This window comes from Psittacula echo (genome assembly GCF_963264785.1).
Source record: "Psittacula echo genome assembly, chromosome: 2".
Taxonomy (NCBI): Eukaryota; Metazoa; Chordata; class Aves; order Psittaciformes; family Psittacidae; genus Psittacula; species Psittacula echo.
The window spans coordinates 72358459-72384228 of record NC_137737.1 but is presented as its reverse complement, the minus strand read 5'-3'; the positions used below and the strand labels follow the sequence as shown (position 1 = coordinate 72384228).

At 37.5% G+C, this 25770-nt stretch overlaps 1 protein-coding gene across 3 annotated transcripts in view; it reads left to right on the top strand.

Annotated features, from left to right (window-relative positions):
* EXOC2 (exocyst complex component 2) overlaps positions 1–25770 on the top strand; it is a 127350-nt gene that overhangs the window by 52192 nt on the left and 49388 nt on the right. For all 3 annotated transcript variants that reach the window (XM_080611708.1, XM_080611706.1, XM_080611707.1), the window contains exons 12-16: positions 11480–11605; positions 14473–14597; positions 20090–20158; positions 20410–20567; positions 23333–23454. In XM_080611708.1, the coding sequence (XP_080467834.1) occupies positions 11480–11605; positions 14473–14597; positions 20090–20158; positions 20410–20567; positions 23333–23454 (600 nt within the window). The remainder of the gene's footprint in view (positions 1–11479; positions 11606–14472; positions 14598–20089; positions 20159–20409; positions 20568–23332; positions 23455–25770) is intronic.

Below are 25770 nucleotides of genomic sequence, written 5' to 3'. Positions count from 1 at the left end.
TGGCCTCTCTTGGCTTATAGGTAACTCCCCTGTTTACTGAATGCTCATCCCAAACCAAATAAGGTGTTCTATTCTGAGACACCACAAAAACTTTACTGAGTTGGAGCTACTGCAGAAATGTGCTGTAAAATTGCTGCAGGAGGCTTAACATCTCTTTCCTCCACAACACAGTGTGAAGTGCTGTGGGACCAGCTAAAACACCAGGTTGGTTTCTTAACTTCTTGGTCAAAATTCAGAATGTTTCTAAAACCTCCCCATCTTCCCCCCTTGTCAAAAACCCTGACATGACACCACCATGACCCCTGCAAAATGCAGTTATCGGGAGCAAAACTCACTTGTAAAAACAGCTGTGGTTAACAAATCTAAGCTTGCCTTTTCTCCTCTCACTTGCAAAATATTATTTAGCCATATCTTAGCTTCTTAACAAGAAAAACAGGAGCATGAAGGTACAAAGTGCTCAGGATGTTTTTGGTTTAATAGTCTATATAATTTTGATATGCAGGCTCCAGTAAATGAATGAAAAATGTGTCTAAATTCCTAGGCTTGTCTTGAAAATCTCAACCTGTTTGGTGTTTTTCTTGCAACAAATCTGCTTACCTCAGCCTTAATATCGAAGGGGCTATTATGTTAGCTTTGTTTGGGCTCACAGAAGAGGGAATTTAAGTAACCTGAATGCCAGGTAAATGCATGTGTGAATAATTAATATTTAGTGCATGTATGAAACAAATGCTAATATAGTATTACTTTTAATAAAGAGCTCATCGAATTTCAGTAGTTTTCTTCAGCCTTTTATGTGGTCCTTACTGATGTAGTTTTTGCACAGATTGTAAAATACTTAAGAAATGATCCCAGTTGATGAAATTTCTCGTTTAGTATCTAGTAGGATGAGGGAGAAGGTTGCTAAATGTGATTTTTTTTCTTCAGATTTTTAATTTTTGGCATAAAAATAGAAAGTTGGGAGAAGTTAAAAAGAAAACTAAGAAAAATTGTTTTTAATTGCCAAGTAGAATAGTGCTGATTGTGATCTGAGACATTGAATGTATTTTAATCTACTTTAATGGAAGTATGCTTTTCAAAGAGTAAAACTGTGGGGTTTGACTAGATATCAAATTGGTTATTCAAGACTTTGAGGAATGTAATCAACTTAAATAAGCTACAAATGTTTTATGTGTTCATAAATTCACAGGCTATTTAAAAAAAAGAAAAAAACAATAGATTTTCAAACACTGAAGTCCTTACAGCATGCTTCCAAAAAAGATTCTTTTGTATATCGTGCATTTGGAGAAGAGATGGATCATAAGACTATTAAAAGGGCTTTGAAACTTTTTCTAGGTTTTTCTTTTCAGCAGAGACAAATAGATATTGTTTCTAGCAGATGGAGTCTTCCTATTGCATACTTTGCAAGAAGCGCACAGTGGTTACAGTTCTACCTTGAACATACCAACAGTTTCTGGCTATTCTTAGTTTAGTTCTTCTTCTGACTGTGAATCTGTGGGTTCAAACTGACTGAGTCAAAACTTTTCAGCATAATAAACTTAAACCTCAGGAGCAGATCTTATCTATTTCTGCACTTGTGCACGATTTTTCAACTTTCAACTGAGTTTGTGCAAAAGCATTTTTTTGTTATCAGTTTTCAAAGTAGAGCTGTGGTCTGAGCTGTTCCATGTGAATTTTACTACATAAAACGGATTTGGAATTAGACAAAAGCCTTTGCTTTTCTTACCCAGAGAAGTCTTTTCTGGAAACTCAATTAGACATTTCGTACAGGATTTTTGTACCCGATTGTCAAAAGTAAATATTCTTGAAGAATTCATTTACTGGCCGTGATGTGTTCAGGAGGGGAAGATTAACATTGTGATTACTTGCTAAACAAGCTAAAAATCAAACCTAAGTGAACTCTAAGTAGAATTTGCTCCAAATTTTGACAGTTATAATAATCCAACAGTGTACTCTTGTGGTTAAAAGTTGTTCCGGTTGTCTCCACACTACTAGCAGGCTAACACTTTAGTAGAATCATAGAATAGTTAGGGTTGGAAAGGACCTTAAGATCATCCAATTCCAGCCCCCCTGCCATGGGCAGGGACACCTCACACTAAACCATGTCACCCAAGGCTCTGTCCAACCTGGCCTTGAACACCGCCAGGGATGGAGCATTCACAGCCTCCCTGGGCAACCCATTCCAGTGCCTCACCACCCTCACAGTAAAGAACTTCTTCCTTATATCCAATCTAAACTTCCCCTGTTTAAGTTTGAACCTGTTACCCCTTGTCCTGTCACTACAGTCCCTAATGAATAGTCCCTCCCCAGCATCCTTGTAGGCCCCCTTCAGATACTGGAAGGCTGCTATGAGGTTTCCACACAGCCTTCTCTTCTCCAGGCTGAACAGCCCCAACTTTTTCAGCCTGTCTTCATACGGGAGGTGCTCCAGTCCCCTGATCATCCTCGTGGCCCTCCTCTGGACTTGTTCCAACAGTTCCATGAGCTTTTTATGTTGAGGACACCAGAACTGCACACAGTACTGCAAGTGAGGTCTCACGAGAGCAGAGTGGAGGGGCAGGATCACCTCCTTTGACCTGCTGGTCATGCTCCTTTTGATGCAGCCCAAGATACAGTTGGCTTTCTGGGCTGCGAGCGCACACTGAAGCCAGCTCATGTTCATTTTTTCATCAACCAACACCCCCAAGTCCTTCTCTGCAGGGCTGCTCTGAATCTCTTCTCCACCCAACCTGTAGCTGTGCCTGAGAGTGCTCTGACCCAGGTGTAGGACCTTGCACTTGGCATGGTTAATATACTGGTTACAAGTAATTACAAGTTAGTAGTAATTACAAGCTAGATGCAGCATCTTCTGCTGTCTTCTTTAAGAGATTTATTGATGTATCATCTGCTTCATAATGGCAGTCAGAACAAATCTCCGATATTGATGAGAAGTAAATCTACTTTTCTGCATCCTCTGTAGGTTCTTTGATGCTTGCTCTCTTGTTAATAAGGCTCTCCTAAGCATAGCTGAAGAGTGAGCTAATATACATGCTGGTGTGGTTGAAGGTACTATCAGAAAATTGTGTATTTAAATTCCTTTGGTTTTATATCTTAAGTATATCTTTTTGATCTAAGTGTGAATCCTTCACTCCCAGTAGTACTGTTACATGAAAAGGTGTGGTTTGGGTTGTTGCTGGGTTTTTTTTTTGTTTTGGGGTTTTTTTTTGTTTGTTTTTTTGTTGTTTTTTTTTTTTTTTGTAAAGAAGAAAAAAAAAGGAGGGGGTAAAAAAGAGCTTAGCCCCATTTTGTGGAAGTACTCTGCAGTTGTAAGCATGTCCTAGAACAGTGAAGTTTCATGAAGTTTCATAGCGTAGGACAATCTCTGATGCAGCCTGAAAGAAGAAGCTGGCAAGTTTACAAGGCTGTAATGGTCTGAAGTTCCCTTCTGGAATTTGTTTCAAGGAGCAAAAGTCCTGTGTATTTCAAATACTGTCTGTTTTCACTTACTCCAACTTACATTGATATTATTTCCAAAACCTGAAAGGTATATCAAGCTGTGCTGAGCTTTGTCAGATAATTTGGCAGTGCAACTTAAAGGCTGACAACTACCAACAGCAAATAGTTCAATTGGATGTTTTCTTTGATTTTAATAGACAGTTCTTAATAGTAAAAGATGAAATAATCTGATCATTAGGTAATTGGTTACATTTATTTCAATGGGTACAAGTAGGATGGCGAATTCTCTCAAGTCCTGTGTACGAAGTATTTTACAGCAATATGTTTGACTGTATTTCCCTTGAAGAATATCTTTGCAGTATATTAAGGCCCTGTTCCCACTCAAACAACCATGTTGGTTTGCCAATTACTCTTAAATTGTATTGATTAATGTTTCATTACATGTTCAGATATGGCTGTTGTTACTCACCCATCATTGCCTTCAGCCTATTTCTTGCTCAGCATAGCCATAGTTCCTCAATCGTAAGGTAAAAAAAAAAAAATGCAGGCAGATGATGTTCATATTAAGAGAAATTTTTGCAGTCCAAGCCCACATGTTTTAAGGGGTGGGTGAACATGCATATATGACAGCAGATCAGAATTTCTCCTGCTCTGAAGTGCTCTGAAGTACGAGCAGCCAAAACGAAGGAACCAAACACCATAGCCAAAGTCATAGTTAAAGCATGAGGAAGTACAAGGGATGACCAAATCATAAAGTTCCTGTGCTTGTGTTCTTACATTAAACCATTCTCCTTCTTCTCTGATAGTCAGATTCTTCTATTAAAGGTGCAGCTGTAGATATGGGACCCATGTGCAATTCGCTGGAAATCTAGCTCTGCTGACGTGATAATTCTTGTAAATATATGAATTTATTAACTTTTTATGCTTTCTATTTAATATATCTGCCTTACTAATGGAATAGGCAGCAATTGTGCACTTTTCTTGGTTTTGAAAACTTTGGGGTTTTTCATGGTTATGAAGTTATTTCCTGAACTATTGATGGATTTCTTTTTATATATTTAATCACATCCCACTGTTGCTGCCTGCTGGAAGGACCTGATGTAGGTAAAGACAGTTTGCTGCTTTTATTTAGTATGTAGCTATGTTAGAGGGTGTTGAGACTGAATAGACAAGAGAACACATTTTTGAAGGCTGTGAATATAAAACTTAACGTAGAAGAGCAAAATAGTGTTGTCTTTAATTGCTAGCAAGAGATAGTTGAATTAGAAACTGAATTGTGCTGGTATTTTATACTTTGTATTGACTAAAGTCTGAATTTCTGCTTCTGAATTTGAACTTAGGATTTGTAGAAGTCTGGGGACTTTTAAACCTGGTACCTGAATAGTAAATTGTTTTCTTCAGTTAGGATTTTACATATTTGTAAAATTTACATATATTTAACTTTACTTGGCAATTCCTCTATTATTAGGGCATAACTGTAGTTTTTCGCTATGATTTATGCTTCCCAGACTTGTTGGAGTACGGGAAACATGGGGGATATAATGACGTAAGATGACATGAAAATAAATGTAAATAAATGAGGTTTAGTTTAAAATTTTCCTAGGGCACTGGGCAGATAGCCAAAATGAGTTAAGCAATGGATTCTTAACATGAGTATCAGGAAAAGAAGCTATGGAGGTTGAGACTGTTTTCTGTGTGGCCAGTGCTTATTTGGTTAGACTTTAATAGTGGCTTACTAGGTTTCATGATCCTTTGAGCTAAAATGGAGAGCCAGTAACTCTAATCCAGTTATCAAACTAACTAAAAAAGTCTTCATTTTGTAATAGGTCTTTCTGAGATACTATGTAATACGATTGCAGGTAAGCTATCTGTTAATAAATAAATAACCTTTAGAAGTTAAAACTGTAAATGGAAGCACACAGTTGTAGTGTAATCTTTCTGCTACCCTTTGGGTTGCAAATATTTGATATACAACCTATGAAAGTTCCTAAAATGGATACAGCTATTGAAACAGGAGTATACTAGTTCAGTCATTGTGATTTTTGTTGTAGTTCTTATTACTGGGAAAAAAAGTGTAACTTTTAGAGCTCTCAAAAGTATGTTGCACCACTCTCCAAATACTGTAAAAACTATGCAGGCTATTTCTGCACCAGAGTAACAGCAGCTGTAGATAGCGTGAAGGAAAGAGATGGATGCTAGACCATGTTGTTTTTTCTTCTGTGCCACACTGAGATTCTATTCACCTTGCAATGAATGATCCATCTTTGTTAGATCAGACAGGCCGGCAAGGCTTGTGTCAAAAGGGCCTTTTCAATTTGTTATCCTAGCAGCTGGTTCTCTTCCATTGCCTTTGCTTACTGTACATCTGGAAGAAGAATTCTTGCAGCTGGGAGCCATTTCATGTCTAAACCACATCCCCTGTCCATAGCAGAAATACCCTTTTGACAACAGATGTCAAGCAAACCCTTAATGGGTTATTAATTAAAAAAAAAAAAAAAATGTTAATCAGTACAGAATTTGACACTGGATTTGTTTTCCTCTTTTACCACCTGTATCTGTAACTTCCCTGTTATTTAGAATATTTAGTAGAATCTGACATGTTCAGAAGTGAAGAGGGCATTCTTATTTAGTATTTATAATATTGAAAGCATTATAAAGACAGTAAATACTGTGATTAAAAAGCAGCACAGGTAGTTTAAAATTTAAATTGAAAACATTAGTAGTACTACAGATAAAGTTAAACTTCTGAGGCCAGAATTTTACATTGGTGTCTGCTGTAGTCTTTTAAGTCCTTATTCAGGCAGTTAACTAAAAGCTGGTTATTTTCAAAGCTGATGATGATCTTGATGTCCACTGGAGTTAGTGCTAGTAAAATTATGTCATTTTTATTTATGTGCTGAACTTGAAGTGTTTGGCTCTTGCTTCAGTATTTTTTGGCCTACAAGACTGACAATAAGGCTTACCCTGAGGCTGAGAAATACTTAAATCACCACTAGAAATAATAGGCCCAATTAACCTTTCTGTGGTAAACTGAAAAATGGTTTCTTTATAAATGTTTAATATAATGAAGACCAGCCTTAAGTTTTAAAAAAGCATTCTTTTTTAAATGTATTTCAAAAACATTTTTTCTGTAAAGCAGCAATTTTATCTTCCATGCTCATCTCTGCTAGAAATACAACCCATTTTCTTCTTGATCACTTAAAACTGACATATTTCTAAAAAATGTAAGGAAAAGAAAGAAGAAGTATTCAAGAAAAAGAGTAAAATGAGTTCTTCATCTGTTGAGCAGGTTAATTTTTTGGTAATTTCTCCTCCTGGCCTAATTTCTTGCCTAGACAAATTGAAATTCTCAATGCGATGTCCTTGAAAGGAATCTTATACTGGTTGTGTCGGTGCGGGCTCCAGGCACTGTGTGTTTGGTCAACAAGCAACAGTGGGTGGTCAGGCTGTAGCACAGGACAAGGGCCCGCTGTGCACAGGAAAAAATGTTCAAAGGTGGTTAAGGCTGGTAAGGAAGTCTGCCGCCCTTCAGAGAGTCCAGAGGCTATAGATCAGCCTTCCCTTACTATTGTAGCCTGTGAGAAAATTCACTGTAAGATACATAATGGATGAAAGAATACAGTAACTGTATTCACCTGGTTGCACATCTGTAGGGTCTCTTTTTTTTTTAGTCTTGCTCATATACATGCTGTGTATGTGTATGTATGCTGCAAGGCTGTGTAACAACTGGTGTTTGACTTCGCATAGAAAATCACACTGAAAAACCATTTAGGCTGAGGTTGGTCACTTCTTAACAATATTCTTTGTCGCTGCAAAACGTACTGACCTTGTATTATCCCCTGATCAACCAGCAGCTTTTATAAAAAGCCTTAGCCAAATGCCATGTAAGTGGTGCAGCAGCTGGCAGAATTGCAGAGTGGCTGAAGCTGGGTTACAGAAGGGAGATGCGTGACTCCCTTGAGAAACCTCTGCCTCTCAGGCTGAGAGGGGAAAACAAAACAAAAGAAGCAGAGTTGTGAAGGGATTGATGTTGCAGAACAATTTTTATGCTCAATTTGGTAATAGTTTTGAAATATGAAAGTAAAGCTGCATTTAAAGATTTTAAATCACTGACTGGTTTGCAGGTCATGGAAAAATCTATTGTGGGTAAATTTCATGTTAGTTGTCATTTTAATGGAGGCTGTAACATGCTGCAAGCCAAGAGTATGCAGGTAACATTCAAAAAAGTGGGGTCAAGGTATGTACATGAGCCATAGGTACTGTAGGCACTTAAGTACCTTGTAGGAACTGCAGTAGTGATAAACTTGGGGTAAACCAGCAATTTGGTTCAGCACAGGTGACTTGATTTACAGAACATAAAAGCACAAATTAAATTACTTCAAAAAGCATTGTGCTTTCTTTTAGATCTTTGTTTTGGTGAGATCTTACTGCACAAGAAGAGAAGAGGTCTTAGCAAAACTGTTGAACTGTTTATATTTCGCATGGCATCTGAGTGTTTTAATTTCATCCTTCTTACCTTTAAAATATCTGTGCACAAGAAGTTGAAACCCCGTAAAGTCTTTTTTAATAAAAAGCAATGTTAAGATCTTTTGAACTTATTTGCTCTTTTCATGATTTTTCAGTTGTAATTGTAACAAAACTTTAGTTATACTTCTGGTTTGTCATGACTCTTCGGTAGAAGAAGAATGTAGTACATTTATTTTTCCTGTGTTTCCTTGGTTAAATATGCACTTGGCACTGGAGTCACTGATAGGTATGCTCCATGTAAATGGTATATTTTGGAAAAAAAAAAAAAAAAAACCAAAAAAACAAACAAACAAAAAAAAAACCCAAACAAAAAAGACAAAAACCAACTTCTGTGATTTCCGAGATGCAGTTTTGTTTTGTTTTGCTTTGCTTTTTTTTTAAATGAAGATATGCCAGGAATGTATTATTCATGCTGGTTTTTCCTTAAAATGTGTTAGCACAGTAAAAAGTTAATTTCTTGAAACTTCAGATTCTGTTGCTGTCCTATACTCTGGATCTAGGAATGCAGAAATAGTATACAAACAGAATAAAGAGTAGGCAGTAAATTATTATTTGGGTAGTTTATTTAGGCTTATAAATGTTACTGTCTACAGTCCATACTAATATTAAATTCATTGTATTACATTGTGCTGCTAAATTTAAGCTGCTGGCTCCAGAGAGGGAACGAGTTGGGATGGGAGAAAAATTGTTTGTAAGTTAACTCTCGCTTTTTTACAAAATGTATGCATTAGTGTGCAGTCTTCAAGCGCTATCTTCTGGTAGGGTGAAAGCAAGATCAGCTTTGCTAATGTACTCCAGATGTTTATTAGTCCTGAGGGTATATGTGCTGTTGTAGTTCCCTGCTGCTGTGTTATACTTGCTTGTAATGCTAGACAACCAATTAAGAAATTAGTTCATGTTAAACTTTCTTTTCCTGGTATGGCTGCAAACTGATGATGTGGTTTTTCTGGTGGAACAAGAGAGTATTCTTTACATGTTTTCTATAACTGGTGGATATATAAACCATTTGGGCAGCATGGGGTTAGTGTATCAGCAGCAATACAGAATTTTCAGGTTTTCAGCTACCTCAAGCAAATGGTTTTAATTGAACTAATTCACATTAAGATGTTTTGGTAAGTGTGTCTGTTTTTCTTAATTCTGAGGTTTAATTGGCACTGTCATTTTTAGAGATGATCTGTTTACAAGAAATTCCTCATATTAACAAGGTGTTTGAAAGGTGAGAACCTAAATTCTATGCAAAGACATCAGAGGGATGTTTTTTCATGGGTTTTTCTAATTGTAGTTTTTGTGAAAATAGCATTGATGCACTCCTGGTTTTTTAGTTTGGTTGATTTTGGAGAGGGTTTGTTAGGAGTTTTATTGGGTGGATTTATATATATATATGTTTATTATATACATATATATATATGTATGTTTTAACCAGCAATGTCTTGGCGTACATTCCCCCCCTTCCCCCTCCCCCTCCAAAATAAAATGCAGATATGTTGAATCTGAAGCAAATTCTTATGGATGCCCAAGAACTATGCAAGCATGTAAAATTTCTCAGGGTCTTCTATGCAATTTTCTCTTTATTCTGGGTAGAGTCTCTGAAGATATTCAGTGCATGCTTTTTTAATCTGGAAAGGAATCAATTTGGTTTGGTTTTACTTCATTCTGTAGGGTTGCTGGAATGTTTTCACAGAAGATAATTACCGCAAATTTACAACATATAAGATACATTTTAGGAATCATAGGTGTTTAAATTATAAATGCTAATGATCTGTGATCTTACACAGATCTCTGCTGTATGGGTAGTTGCATAGTACATGTCTGTAATTAACTTTTTGTACTTCCAACATACATACCTACTTAACAAAACTTCTGCGGGCTTTAGGTTTTTACTTTCTCGTTATTATTTTGTATTTTGAGTTTGTACAGAGGGAATGCAGTATGTCTATCACTATTGTGAAAGATGTAGCAAATTGGATCTATTTACCTATCGTCTTATAGTGTGAGTAGTAATGAGATGAATAGAGGAACTACAGTTGGATCAGTAATCACAATGCTACAGTGAAAGGCCACAGGAAATCTCTTTAAAACCCATTAAAGAATTATGGAAGAACTTCTTTCAAAAGGAACTAAAACACAATACTGTCACCTATTGGAAGTTTGTGATACTTAATATTTGAGTTTAAGCCCCAGCTGTTGAAGTAAAGTGACTAGGTATATCTTTACTGCCTTGTTGGTCTGACAGCAGCATTAATTCAGAATAAATACCCTTCAAATCCTTTTTACTTTGTGTTACTCTTGAATCTGAGTATTGCAGTGTTACAGCTGGTGCTCTTACTGTGTGGCCTTCCTGTTATTTTAAGTGAATGTAGGTATTGATGGAAAAGATCAAGCAATATAAACGCAAACATTAAGACTCTCATTACAAAATTCAGCATGAATTATCAGGAGAGGTTTCATCTCAATATAAGAAAGAAACTTCTTACTGTGAGAGCAATGAATCACTGAAATAACCTCTCCAGGGATGTGGTAGAGGGCCCATCACTGGAGGTTTTCCAGATGCAACCAGACAGGGTGCTAGATAATCTCATCTAGGCTCCCTTTCCCCTGAAAGGTTGGACCACATGATCTCTCAAGGTCCCGTCCAACCTGAGCTGTTCTATAATTCTGTGAATTGTAATTCATTTAACTTTAGCTGTTAGAGCTCTGTTGCCCAATGCTGAAATAATTTTGACGGTTACTTTCAGAAATATATCTGTAAGGTGAAATGCATAAAGCGCAATATAGATTTTAAAAGAAATATTGGCAGTGTTACAGTGTGTTAGAAAATCATCATTGCATGCTCATTGTTACATGGTTGTTTTCCAAAATGTACATTGGACTCCAAATATCCACCTCCATTAGATTAGATCATTGCTTGTAGACTTGCTAATACTTACTTACATATGGTCAGGCACCCAGGGGAAAAAAATATTTATTTTTGTTTGTCAATAGGTATAAGTACAGGGTGGTTTACAGACATGCACAAGTATACATTGCTGTTAGTTCATCTACTTCATGATGGATGGTTTCTTTCTACCTGAACTCTGTAGAGGTCAAATAGCTAAGAACACTGCTCTTAACTGCTTCGGCTGGAGGCAGAAGAAAGGCTTGCTGTTAAAAGTTTGTTTAGACATACAGAAAAAAAGTGTGTGCCATGTCACTAATGGCATAAATACATATTTATCCATGGCTTTCAAGCAATTAATTGTAGGGCATTAATTAAAGTAAGAACAGAGAAACATACAGAATAAAGACTGATATTTCCCACATGGTACTTGTGGGTTTGGCTTTGCTTACAGGAGTCAGTAGTGGTGTTACTGAATAACATTCATGTAGATGAGCAAACAGTCTAAACAAATAAGGTTAAGAATGTTTTTGTTTGATAACTTTTGTTTTGTATCAATTCAGAGTTAAATTAGAATTCCACATGCAGCATGCAGTTTCATGTCAATTGATGTGCAAAATCATTTGATTTTTCCCCCCTCCATAGGCAGCTCATTGCTCCACAGCCCCATGCTGGATCTGGACAGTGATGTGCGTCCATCACCAATTGGCCATCTCAGTCAAACTGCTTCACTGAAAAGGGGCAGCAGCTTTCAGTCTGGCCGTGATGATGGTAGGCATCTGTTTTTATTTGGAAAAACAAAGCTGCAGTTCCCTATGTCCAGTGTGTGGTGTAGTCAGAAAATCCAAACAGAAACCCACTCTCTGTGTGTTTGTTTTGGTTTGTTACCCAATCAAATGCTTTTTTCTCATGCCTTACTATTGCTCACTGAAGGGGTCCTCTGTGTTTTTTACAAGCAAAAGAGCAGCTCATAGCTGAAATCTGCTTCTTAAAATGAAGTCAAGGTAATAAAGAGTCTTTTTTCTTTTTCTTTTTTTTTTTTCTCTCTCTACAAAACCAGAATTTATTACTACTACCTTTTGCTGTTGTTATACCTTTTGCGTGTATTTGCTGAGATGGCTGTCCTTGCATTTGCTCCTTCTGTGATTACTGCGGTATCTGGTCCTTGTTCTTTAATTCTTTAAACCCAGAAAGGGAAACAAAGTGTATGACTAAGCTTAAGCAGTGTGTCTGCAACCAGCTGAGCCCAGATGTGTCGTAAGTGTCTTCAACACAATTGTTCAAACAACTTTAACTCGGAAGTCTTTCAATCACAGGAGGCAGAAAACATGTTTTTCACAGGATGGGTCATTTCTTACCGAAGTACATTTTTGCAGAAAGCAGGTGTTTATGAAGAGCTTTCTGGCTTTGGTCTGCTTTGATGTTACTCTTCTCCCAATTCTGTGGACTTCCTTGAAAAAAATCTATAAATATCTGTTGTGGGATTTTTGAGCAAAAAGAAGAATGAATGGAATCTGTCAAGAACATAGAATGTACAGTTGTCATTATTTTTCATTCTTGTGCTGCCACATTGTATCTTCACATGCCAGACAAATTGCATCACGGTCTGAGGTTGAATGTATTCAAAATGTAGATTACACAAGTCTTCAAAATAGACATGTATACCAAGTAATTACGTTAATATAAATTGCACAGATTCTTCAAAATATAGAGTCAATTAGGAACAGACATCCCTGGTTTCAATGTCAGGTTGATGCTAGAGTTTTTGGCAAAGATGAAACCGGTTCTTGAAGGAGCTGAAATCTTTTGGTTAGAACTTGGGGTTTGGTGTTGCAGAGTCGCTGTTGCTATATCAGTGTTGGCACAACTTCCTGGCATCAGGAACATTAACACAGCTTGTGTTAATAAGCAGAATTTTTTGCTATTGGGTCTAACCAGTTCTCTTGGCAGTCATAAACCAAGATGGTACAAATATCCTATCTGTATCCACACTAAGAGCTTTGCTAGTCAAGCTTTGAAGTTCTAATGCCTTCTGAACAGATGCATCACTATCAGCAGAGTTACGTTTCAGTTATGTTAGAGTCTCTCCAAATTTTGGGCTTCCATTGTAATTTTTTTGATTTTTCAAATACTAATCCAGAGTCCCTAAACTTTTTGGCCATGAGGAGAACATCATTTTGGGTAGTGCAAATTCATCCACTGAAGAAATGGACCAGTATTTGATGCACACCTTGACAAATGGATGCTGCTGAAGGCATGCTGTACTTCAAGGAGATTCAAGACTGGCTGCCACACAATAAAATAGTGAGGTTCTGATGAAGCCTACTAGTTACAAAAGGTGCAGCTATTTTTGCCTAACTGATTCTGTAGTCAATATTCTCTAGTAGAGTAAAGACAAAAAGTGCTATTTTAACCAGCATTTTTCTGCATTTCTGCAGTTATTAGGATAATGTTTTTAACTTTATCATTTATAAAAGACTAGACTTTATATACACACAAAAAAACAAGCCAACAAACGTGAACCTCTTTGTTTTATGGGGTTTTAGTTGTTTGAGGGACTTTTGTGGGTTTTCTTTGGTGTTGGTTTTTTTGGGGTTTTTTTGGTGGGTTTTTTGTTTGGTTTTTTTTTTTTTTTTGGTATTTTGATTTGGTTTTTTGGTTTGGTTTTTTTTTTGGGGGGGACACGATGAGAGGTGTTCTCAGAAAAATAAAAAAGAAATTCCTTCTCCAAGCATTCTAAAGCTTTAAGGGAGGTGGCAGATGGTTATGGAAAAAAGGTACCTTTATTTTCTGTGTTAATTAATAAATTTTTTTTGCCCCTGTTCAGCTTTCTCTTTATGTCCCTTCTCACCTCTCTTTGCTCCATGTGATAAGAAACTGAGAAAATACATTTGCTGCTACAGTGAAAGCTACTTTCCTGATATGTTTTAATAGCTGGTGTACCAGGAGTGTAAGTAGGTTCATGAAGTGAAAACATGAGTGCTGTAGTGTTACACGTTAAGAGTGTGTTCTGCATCCAGGAATTTCATTATATAGTTAGTGATTTGTTCATTCAACAATGTTGGAATCTCCCCTGTTTTTCAGATTAAAGATTTTACCAAAGAAATGAAAATACAGATGAGAGGTTGACACCTTGCCCCAGGCCACAATGGAAAATTTTTTTAGCTGTAAATAAAGCAGATAGTCCAGTTTCCATTGTTTGCCTTAAGCACTAGCCCCTCCTACCAGCCCTGTTTCTGCAGCATCACCATCTCATCATTTGAAACTTCTAATGTCTTGATTGCTTTTGTGTGACCTTACCTTTTAGAGTAGCTTGAAGACAGAAGTCCTGCTGAAGGAATTATTAGGTGCATTGCATTGGATACCTCTTACAAAGGGGCCTATTCTTTATGTACTGTCATAGTGCTAGCAGTTTGTAAGCATATGAGATGAGAAGAAAGAGCTTGTATGTGTACCGATTGTGTACACGTGTATGGACCAGGCTTTAATTTTTTTCGTTTTTACCTCGAAGTTTATATATATAGTGTATAGTCACTTGTGTAATACAAAGCTGCAAGCTAATAGTACTTTTTAAAAATTATTATTATTAGTTCAAATATTTTTAATTTTGCCTTTTCCATCCTCTCTTCCCATTTTAGCTTGGCGATACAAAGCTCCTCAACAAGTTGTATTTGTTGAAAAGCTGACAAAACTTGTTGTAAGTCAGCTGCCGAACTTCTGGAAGCTCTGGATTTCTTATGTGAATGGAAGTTTATTCAGTGAGGTATGGATTCTTCTATGTAAACTACTTTTAAATAAAAAAACTTCATAATGATTGTTTGAACTATGATATTTCACTGTAAGAAGTGAGGACTTGCTTTAATCAGAGAGGTTTATAAAATGGTAGGTAGACTCTTACGCATTTGAGAGATGCTGCTTTGACTAGTAAGGTGTCTTGCAATACTAAGCTATAGAAGTCAGAATTTTCTTTGTACTTTTAAAAGAATAAAAGCATACAGTGGAATTACTTAGAATTCTGCTAGTGGTGTTTGTGTGTTCCAAATGCTGGAGTCAATATCTGTAGTTTCACCTCTTAAGTCATAGCTGGCCAGCTGCCTTTCATTGGTGATCTGAAGAAATAGCAAATTGCATGGAGGAGACGTGTAAAAGACAGTCATACTGAAAAAAAAAGTTTTATTTCTTTGAAACAAGAGTACTCATTTCTTGAGCTTTAAGTGTTTGGAAGTGAAGGATAGGTCAAGACCAGAGTTGCAAAATGACCAAGGCCCAGAGTAGTACACACACACATACTATAGGGAGTCTAGTCTGGAATTGCAGGCAGCTGCAATCAGCTGTGCTTCTAGTCCTTCTTGCTCGGATGATCTGTTTTTTACAAATTATGTGAATACAGTCTTGGTAATCCCAGAAGCAGGATAAGTAAAAGTAATGATTCATGTAATGCTGCTTTTATATGCATGCTATTAACGGATTTTGAAAGGTTGCATTTCGTAATTCATTTGATATGCGTAGTTGTCTTACCAGGACAGTCATGTATCGCTTACCATGATAATTATTATCAGATAAATGCAATAGTTTTGGGGTTTGTGTCACAGAATTACATTACATTTTACCGAGTTCACTTCTAGTTCTCAAGCCATGTTGTTTGTTCTTCAAAACTGTAGTGATGGTATATTCACAAAGAGCTAGTCTGACAAAGACACAGGATTGAAGTGTTGTGTAAGGCAGCTCTCTGTTCCATCAACAGATGTTAAGGCACTTGCTCACAGCTCATCTTCACAGCTGTCACTGTGGAAGTTCTGCTGAGTGCAGTTTGGACTTATTCTGGGTCCTAAAAAGCTCTAAAGACCAGATCTATACAGAGAGGTAGAGATGGAGTATTACAGTGCAGGTGGAAAACAGTCAAGCTTTTGGACATGCATATTATTCAGATCAGCTTCTATGTTCAACCTAAAAGTTTGTGCATCTAAAACTTCTCCATTTAACTGTTGCTATATTGTCTCATTTCTTGAGATTGATTTTGTCCTGCCATTTTTACAATGTCCTCCTGTTCTTCAATCCTGAAGTAATCACAGCCATAGTACTCCACTATGAAATTATCCCTAAAGCAGAACTGCAGCCATAGATCTCTACGATTCTTTGCAGCTTTAGTAGAAAACAAAACAAATACTCTGGGAGAAGGAAATTTGGAAGTTTGTCATTTTCCTTTTTTCTAACTAAAGAATGAATTTCTCAAGCAGTTATTCTATTTATTGCCACTGTCTTTAAATCTGAATATAACATTTTCATATGATCATTCTAGTAGATAATATAGTCCTTTATATGTTGAACACAATACAGAGCATTATAGCTCCAGTGAAATGGATTCTATTTGTGATCCTTATCTTACGTGATTAAAATCAAGAGAGAGATAAGGCACTTACTCATAACATTCAGTGAAGGAAGTAGAATCAAGAATAAACCTTAGTACTGTTGACTTTCACAAAAATAATTAATTTCATAACGGAAGTGACAGCCTTTATATCTGGAAAGTAGATTTTGCAAATTCACCTGTTAAGTTATTGTGATTTTTCTTTTTTCTTGAGTACAATGAAAAAGAAAACAATTTCTAGAGAAACTGAGACTCAAACTGTAAACAAGGTTGAGAAATTTTGCTCATGAAAATGACTGCAAGTGGAAAATGCAATGGTCTTGTCATGTCTGAGCAAAACATTGTTTCTATGTATTTGGGGAAAAAAAAAAAAAAAGGGAGGTAGTTTTCGTGTTAGTCTTGAAGGTACATCTGCTCCTCTTCTGTTGGGCCAGATTCTGAGCTTGTAAGAAATTAATCCCCATTCTTTTGAGTTCACAGTATGCTAGAGATTGGAAGGGACCTCAAAAGATCATCTAGTCCAATCCCCCTGCCAGAGCAGGAACACCTAGATAAGGTTACACAGGAATGTGTCCAGGCGGGTTTTGAATGTCTCCAGAGAAGGAGACTCCACAACCCCCCTGGGCAGCCTGTTCCAGTGTTCCGTCACCCTCACTGAGAAGAAGTTTCTTCTCAAGTTTAAGTGGAACCTCTTGTGTTCCAGTTTATACCCATTACCCCTTGTCCTATCATTGTTTGCCACTGAGAAGAGCCTGGCTCCATCCTCATGACACTCCCCCTTTATATATTTATATACACTAATAAGGTCACCCCTCAGTCTCCTCTTCTCCAAACTATAGAGACCCAGCTCCCTCAGCCTTTCCTCATAAGGGAGATGCTCCACTCCCTTAATCATCTTAGTTGCCCTGCGCTGGACTCTCTCCAGCAGGTCCCTGTCCTTCTTGAACTGAGGGGCCCAGAACTGGACACAATATTCCAGATGCGGTCTCACCAGGGCAGAGTAGAGGGGAAGGAGGACCTCTCTCGACCTACTGACCACCCCCCTTCTAATACACCCCAGGATGCCATTGGCCTTCTTGGCCACAAGGGCACAGTGTTGGCTCATGGTCATCCTGCCGTCCACTAGGACCCCCAGGTCCCTCTCCCCTACACTACTCTCTAACAGGTCGTTCCCCAACCTATACTGGAACCTGGGGTTGTTCCTGCCCAGATGCAGGACTCTACACTTTCCCTTGTTATATTTCATCAAGTTTCTCCCTGCCCAACTCTCCAGCCTATCCAGGTCTCACTGGATGGCAGCACAGCCTTCTGGCGTGTCAGCCACTCCTCCCAGCTTAGTGTCATCAGCAAACTTGCTGACAGTACACTCAATTCCCTCATCTAAATCGTTGACGAATATATTAAATAATACTGGTCCCAGTAGTGACCCTTGAGGCACTCCACTAGATACAGGCCTCCAACTAGACTCTGCCCCATAGACTACAACTCCCTGGCTTCTCTCCTTCAGCCAGTTCACAGTCCACCTCACCACCTGATCATCCAGACCACACTTCCTCAGTTTAGCTATGAGGATGCTGTGGGAGACTGTGTCAAATGCTTTGCTGAAGTCAAGGTAGACCACATCCACCGCTCTGCCATCATCCATCCACCGTGTTATTTCCTCATAAAAGGCTAGGAGGTTGGTCAAGCATGACTTCCCCTTGGTAAAGCCATGTTGACTGCCCCTCATAACCCTCTTATCCTTGACATGCCTTAAGATGGCACCAAGGATAAGGTGTTCCATCACTTTCCCAGGGATGGAGGTGAGGCTGACCGGTCTGTAGTTACCCGGGTCCTCCTTCTTGCCCTTTTTGAAGACTGGAGTGACATTTGCTTTCCTCCAGTCCTCAGGCACCTCTCCCGTTTCCCAAGACTTGGTAAAGATGATGGAGAGTGGTCTAGCAATGACTTCCGCCAGTTCCCTCAGCAGCCGCGGGTGCATCCCATCTGGACCCGTGGATTTATGGAGTTCTTTGGTCCTTACAGAAGTCCCCAAAGTTCCTGGGGATAGAGAAGGGATGATGCCCTCAGTTCCTTTTGTGTGTTCTGCATGCCACAGTCAACCCAGGTCAAGTGGGAGGAGGGGGATAGCATTAACTAAAAGACTTCTAGAACACCTTAGAATATCAGTATATTGCATTCAAGACTCAGGGTTTATATGTTGCAGACTGTAATTGTCCATGAAGAAATTTCTTCTCCCATGTTGCTTGCTATTTATTGTCATTGAGGTAGCAAGGTGATTGCTACAGTTTTTTGGGACTAGTCCTGTTAAAGTGGTGTAAAGTGTCATTTCAGTTAGCTTATTAAAGACTTCAAGGCATTAAGACATTTTAAAAATGTGGAAAGAATTTCCCTTTGTGTGAATTTAAAACTGTATTTTTTTCAGTTTTTAGGTTTTGGGGGGTTTGGGACGTGGGTTTTTTGAGTTCTGAAAGGTTAGCAAAATATCTTAAGATACTATCAGTTAAAGGTTTACATGGTATTTTCAGCAGTTTAAAAAGTTGAGTTCTTTGAATCACTCTAGGTGAAGTCACATATGTAAGTAGTAACCGTTGGTCTTACCACAATAGAGTTTTGGTCTGTCTGTGCAGGAAAGGTTTAAGGTTGGTCTTCAGCAAAACCACTGAGAAAAAAAAAAAAATCAAAGATGTGTGAAATTTTTGTTCTTTAATCCAGCTGTAAAACAGTGTCAATTGTAAGTTGCTGGGTGAGGTTTAAAGGAAAAAAGCTGCATTTCTTTTTAAGGCAGGAGAAGAAAGAAGTGGGCATTCTATGCAGCAATGACTCCAGTGTTTTCCTTGTCTAAAATTTTATAATTCAGAGCTTAAAGTGTAAGAGTCTCATAGCTATGTATTTTCCGAAACTGTTAAGCAGTTTTATTTTTCTCTGATTTTTCTCACTTCAAATTATTTTTTTTAACTTGAAAATCTGTAATGCTTTAGCTAAATATGGAATTTGAAAAAGACAGTGTTTTCAGTTAACCATTTACAAGTAAACTGATTCTCTTTAAGACCACTCTTGTCATGTTATTGCACTTCTTGTCCAGTAGATGTTGCTGTACAAACATAAAATAGGAGATTTTCTAACTATAAAATTCTATGTCTGCACTTAACCCAGCATCTGAAATAACTTTTTCAGTTTAATTTAGCTTTCTCAGTAGACTCCACAGAAGGGTAGAACTACAAACAGGAAGACTGTTAGTCAAACCATGTTTTTCTTCAACTGTAACTGTCTCGTGTAAAGCGTACTCGTGTTCCTCTGTTTTCAAGGAAGTGAACAGTCCACGAAGATGCTGATTATTCCACAGAGTCTCTTTTACAGCTAGTTATTTAAAGAACATTGTCAACAATATGCTATTCCTAAAAACAAACAAAAGAACCCTCAACCCTCATCCTCACATGTTACAATTTCGAATTGCCCTCATTCCAAGAAGTGTTTCCCATTTCACATCAGTGTCCTTCTCTGGGCAGCTTCCAGGCTGATGAGAAGATAGTTTCTTCATATAAACATGATGCAGATTTGGACTATGTATGTTTTGGCTGTCATCAATATTGCAGTGAGAAATCCTTGACCTCATGAAGCTCATATTTCTTGGACAACTCTTATGCTTGTCTCCTTGTTTTGAATATGCATTGTTCCTCAGAATTAAACGTTAGCACACTGACCTACAGTAGGTAGAGTTTGGGATACGTATTGTCTTTGCTTGTTGAGATGCCGTGAGTTATTTTTTATAATTGCATCATAAACTTATCAGTTTTCACTTCTTCACTTTGACACCCCCTTTTTCAGAATTATTTTAACAGTGGTTATGACATACTTACACTTTTCAATTTTCTTATTTTCACAAGACTGCTGAAAAATCTGGCCAAATGGAAAGATCAAAGAAAAATGCAAGGCAAAGACAAAATGATTTCAAGGTAAGTCACAAGGAGGGAGGGGGGAACCTTGCTTTCTTTTAGTTGTCCTTCATAGCAAGATACTTTAGTGTCACCACCTTGAAAATCAGATTTCTTAAATCATCTGTGTGTCCTTACACCTTCTTCTTATCTACTCTCTAAAGTGTAGTCACCTGTAAACATACATTCCAAGCTATTGGGTATAGTAAGTACATGGCTGCTTAAGTACCTTAACACAGATTTTTGCTGGATTTTTCTTTCTTCTGATGCAGAAAATGATTCAGGAAGTGATGCACTCTCTGGTAAAACTTATCCGTGGAGCTTTGCTTCCATTCAGCCTCAGAGAAGGAGAATCAAGACAGTATGGTGGCTGGGAGATGAAATCTGAGCTTTCTGGCCAGTGGCTGACACATGTTATCCAGACAGTAAGGTAAATGGATCTGTGGACCTACAAAATGATGCTGTTCCCAGAATATGTGTGCTTTAAGACAAATTGTTTATTGTGTTAATCTGAGTAATGTTAACATTTTTGAAAATAGGATTACAAAAAAATTACTTATGGCAGATATAGGATTCTGTGTGCAAGTGTAATTAATAATGTCTCAAGATGTAGCCTTATTACGTATTGATATATTCATTATTTTTCCGTAGCATCTTATGAATGAGTTTGAATGAAATATTCGTGTGGGGCAAATGAATGAATGACACTCCATGAAGGAAATGGGATTTGTTTCTTCAGGGTAGAAAGCAATTACCTGCTTCATTTGCTACACATTTTCCCCTCTCTGCCAAAATGGGCTAAAATAGCATGCTTCTCACTGTAGTATCATTCTTAAATCTCAATTTACTCTTACATCTGTGTTTTGGGAAGGTGATACTCCTTCTTGCTTATAGCGTCATTCTACTTGTAATTATGTTTGTTTACAAACTTAATAATGTGCATTAATTACAAAATGTCTCTTTAGTATATAGGATTTGCTTCCATTTGCTTATGGAGTATGTGAGGTTATCATTATCTTTTGGAAACTTGAGTAATACCTGGGAATAATACTGTGTGCTTTATCTGCATTTTCAAAGTAGGTAACAAACAAAGCACAGAGGAAGAAAAGAAAACTGTATAGTCTTATATAGGTACTCTTATTGCAGACGGAGCTAGCAGTGATACATGCCTGTTGTCAAGTCTGCTTAGCACTTCCCTGAAGTCTGTTGCCGGTTACATTATCTGTATTTTAATCAATTGGGGGGTGAGGAGGAAATCCCTGCGAAATTTCTTATTCTGGCTGAATTTTATGGAAAGCTTTCAATTTAAGTAAGAATCAACTTGGCATTTGATGAAAAGGTGTAAATGAGCAAGGGAACACGCTTTGGCACCACTGTCGCCCTTTTATGAGAAGCGGTCCAATTTCATTCATATTTCACTAAAATTCTGGGATTCTGCATTTGCACATATGTGATGTTGGCTTGGAAATTTAACCAACAGGTTCTCTAAAGGTTGGTTGTGCTTCAGTCCTGCTGTCCGAGGTATAATCCAGGCCGAGGTTATAGGATAAATGAAGGCTGTTTTTTACTTTCTGGTCACTGCAAATGAAAAATTGTACTGAGAGCTGGGGAAATTCTCTCTCCGTCCCACTCTTTTCCCCACCTCATGTTCTTACTGATGCTTGTGCTGGCACTTTAATAAAGTGAGCTAGACTTTAAAGTGGTTGACAATAGAGAAGAAAAGGGGCAGTTTGGAGAAGAGGAATTCAGCAACCCATGGTAGGGTATGAACCGATGCTGACCAGGTCAGAGGTTTTTGCAAGTGCTGCATATACTTTTGTTTTCAAGGCCCCACACTGACAATCTAATAAATTCCTGTGACTCATACCAGCAATAAAGGTGAACTCTTCTCATGAAGTGTCATTTGTTGCAAAGTTATGCAATAGTTTAAGTCTTACTTTTCATTTCTAACATGAAGTCATTATGAAGCACAGGATAGAATTTTATTCTTTTCAGTCGTCTCACAAATGATTTACTGTTTTCTGCTTGTATTTAAGAATGCTAAAACTTACAAAACTAGACAACAAGGAGTTGTAGTTACATATGTGTGATCGTAATTTTTCTGCTTGTTTATATGTATTGTGCAGCTTAAAGTAGAGTGGTTGCCCAGTCTTTCTCTTATACCATATTCTGTCATTGCCCAGTATGAATACATTCCACAGGATAAATTAGACCTATGGGATAAAGTGAAGCTGTTACTGGCAAGATTTTTTCTTTATTGTAAGGGTAGAAAGTTATATATTTGTTAGGATGAGTTATGTTAGGAAAAAGATTATCTTAGGGATGTGACAGCTACATGCTCCCTTAGAAATTGAATTAACTCTATGTACAGGACTTCTGCGCAGCCTAAAGTCACTTAAACTTCTCACAGATGGGTATTTACATGGCTGAGATAGTGCAGATTTATGTAATCAACTAATTCAGTAGTTAGGCTGGGCAGAGAGCTGTCTAGTTAATGGTAGGTTTACACCCAAGGGGCAAGGAACTGGAGCTTACAGATGGATGATTAGGAATGTTCCTCTTACTGCTCAAACTTACTTGCTTGTGCCTTGTTACTCCTGTTCTTTGACATTTTCTAGTACCTGTGTTTTGCTCACTGTTAGCAGTAGGGCAGACAGCAATGATAGTGTTTGAAGTGTCCTTGCTTAAATTTCCAAGAGTTGGATACAAGCAGAGAACTTCCTTTTGTGCCCCTAAGTAAAGTCTCAGCACAACTGCAGCAATCAGTTATGGTTTAAAGCTGAAATGCTGTTACTTGCTATTTCTAAAGCAAAAAATGGAAATTAATGTTTCTGTCCTTAGCTATAGTAGCTGGTGATTTGTGCCTCGTCGGAGCTGGGAGCAAAACAGCAAATGAGCTCCATTGCTGGTAATGTAGTAGCTGTATTTTGGCTCCTTAAGTGTGTGTACTCTTGGCAATATGATGCACAGCCACACCATCATTTATGACAGCTTGATGGCTGTTTCTGTTGTAATGCAGGTAAACAATATCTCAGAAACCCTGTTGTGGACTGACGATTTGCTGAACCCAGGACATATATTCATATACACAGAAAATGTCTAAAAAAAAAAAAAAAAAAAAAAAAAAAACCACCACATACCAGCTTGAAAAACCCTGCAGTTTTACACTTCAGTCTAACTTTATTTGCTTTCCAGGCTTAGTTACGAGTCTCTAACTGCACTCGAGATACCAAATGATATGCTTCAGATCATCCAGGATCTTATTTTGGACCTCCGCATACGTTGCGTTATTGTGACCTTACAACACACAGCTGAAGGTAATAGAAGGCTGCAGGTCTCATTGCTTGCTATTGTGTTTTGGTTTTTTTTTTGGTTGTTTTTTTTTTTGTCTGTGATTAGGCCAAATCAAGTTCTGGAGGATAATCATGTTTGCTACAGATAATGTACTAGCAGTGGACTCCTCTGAGTTCTGTAATATCTCACAAGTTACTCAAGTGTTTCACTTTTCTGACAGAAATGTGTGTTACGAGTCTTTTCTTCCCTTAGTGTAATGAATACAGTAGTTTAGATGTGTTTCCTTTGCGTTGGGACAGTTTTACAATGCAAGTGATTTATCTCATGATGCAGCTTTTCTATATTGGAAATATAATTTATTTTCTTTTTTGAGTTCTTCTATGAAGTGAAGAATTAAATGAGCAATGTCCGACTGCCAAGGAAAACAAAAATCCTCAGCTCTTTATGACGTATTTTAGTTGTGTCCAAGGCCTTTTACTAACATGATCTCCAGGATTCCTGTTGTGTACACAGCTTTTGCCATAAATGTTACTGGCCTTGCAATCCAGACACATTCTCTAAATCTAATGTAACTCTGTGTGCATTAGAGCCTATTCATCGTACCATCTTGTATTCAACTCTGAAACTTAAATGTGAATGAAGTAGATCTTCCAGAACTAAATGCCTCACTTAAAATGAGGACAGATTGCTTTACTATTCACTTGGTTTTTTTTCCAAAAGACTGATTACACTCAATTAATCTAAAGGAAAAAAAAAAAAAAAAAGGGTCTTTTTGGTCTTGCAATTTAATTAGTTTTTAATTTTTAACATATGATTCATCTTTATTTTGTAGGCTGACATGAAGCTACGTGTTTCACTGAAGCCTTAAGTGTGCTAAGTGCTGGTTGCTGTATTAAGCAAATTTTTAAACTTCTGGTGAAAACAAATCATAAGGCCTCTGTGGTTTAATTGATACAGTATTGATATGTATAGTACAAGAAAGTCTCTTTTGTTTTTCTTCACTTAGCACAATTGAGATCAACCCTTTATTTATTTATTTAATGCTAGGTTAAAAAGTTTGGGGTTTTCTTATTGTAACATAGGAATGGTCCTATTGGAATGGCTGTACTCTGTCTAAGAACTGAGTGATTCCTTGGATGTCTTGACTGTTGCAAAGGAAGGAAGTGTCTAGCTCCAAACCATTTTGCTGACAACCCTTAGCTTATTAAATCTGTAAGCTGTCCACCTAGCTTTTCCAGTGCAGTCCAGAGAGCTCCAATACATGATTAGTGAGGAAGCTCTCTGCTGTCATACTAGCTTTGCCTTCTTGTTGCATATTAGCAGTAGCCCAGTTCTTTGTTCAGACAGAGTTCCCGCTTCTTACATCCTGATTGCCAGCCACATATATTATGTGGAGGAAAACTCTTGTGGTAGTCTGTACCTTTTTTATAAAAGCAAATTTACCAGTCTGTGTGTGAATTATTCTATTTGTTCTGAATATCTTTATTCATACTTTTCTATCTTGAATCAAAAGAGGTCAGATCCTTTAAGATGCTGGTATGTTATGTTGAGTGTCTTTCATCTAGCCAATAACAGTAGCCTTCCTTGACCGCTACTTCCTTCCCTATCAATGAAGAAATTCTATCTATTGGCTTTAGCATCAAACAGGAGAAGAGAAAATCCTCCTGCCTGAATGGTGACTTGTATTCCATATTGTTGCACTGTGTGCCTTATCTACGGGACCCTTTTTTTTTTCTTTTGTGCTGTACCACCTAAAATACAGTTGCATATGTTGAGTGTGTTTAGATAGTTTTTTCTGGACAGAACCAGGTTAATTTGGCTCTTGGATAAACTGTTATTTTTAGGGAACCAGTGAAAGAACAGTTAATGAATATTCTCATGGAGATATATAAAAGCATCTCAGATGTAATTGTATCTGTAATATGTAAGTGAAAAAATGTTCCTCTTGGACTTGAATCTCACCTCCATAATCTCTCTGAAATATGAGCTGCATAGACTGGTGATCAAAGTTTGGTCTCATCTCTTTTTGCATGTTGTAAGTTGGTAAAGGCATTCAGATCAATAAAATCTTTTAATAAAGCACTCTAGCTATTTAAATAGGACAAATCTGCCCACGCACAGGGTTTTCTTCTTGTCTTACGATAAACGCACATACTCACAGTAGCCCTGAGAAGCAGCCTGTGTTCTTTCCCTCTCATATGTGATCAGTGGTCATAAAGGTCACGAAAGGCAAATTACGTGAGTGCCAGACTAGATGAGTTTTACATTAATATTTTTGACTGGAATTTGAGCAATGAAATACGAGAAAGAAAATGTTTTCTTTTGTATTCGTATCAGCT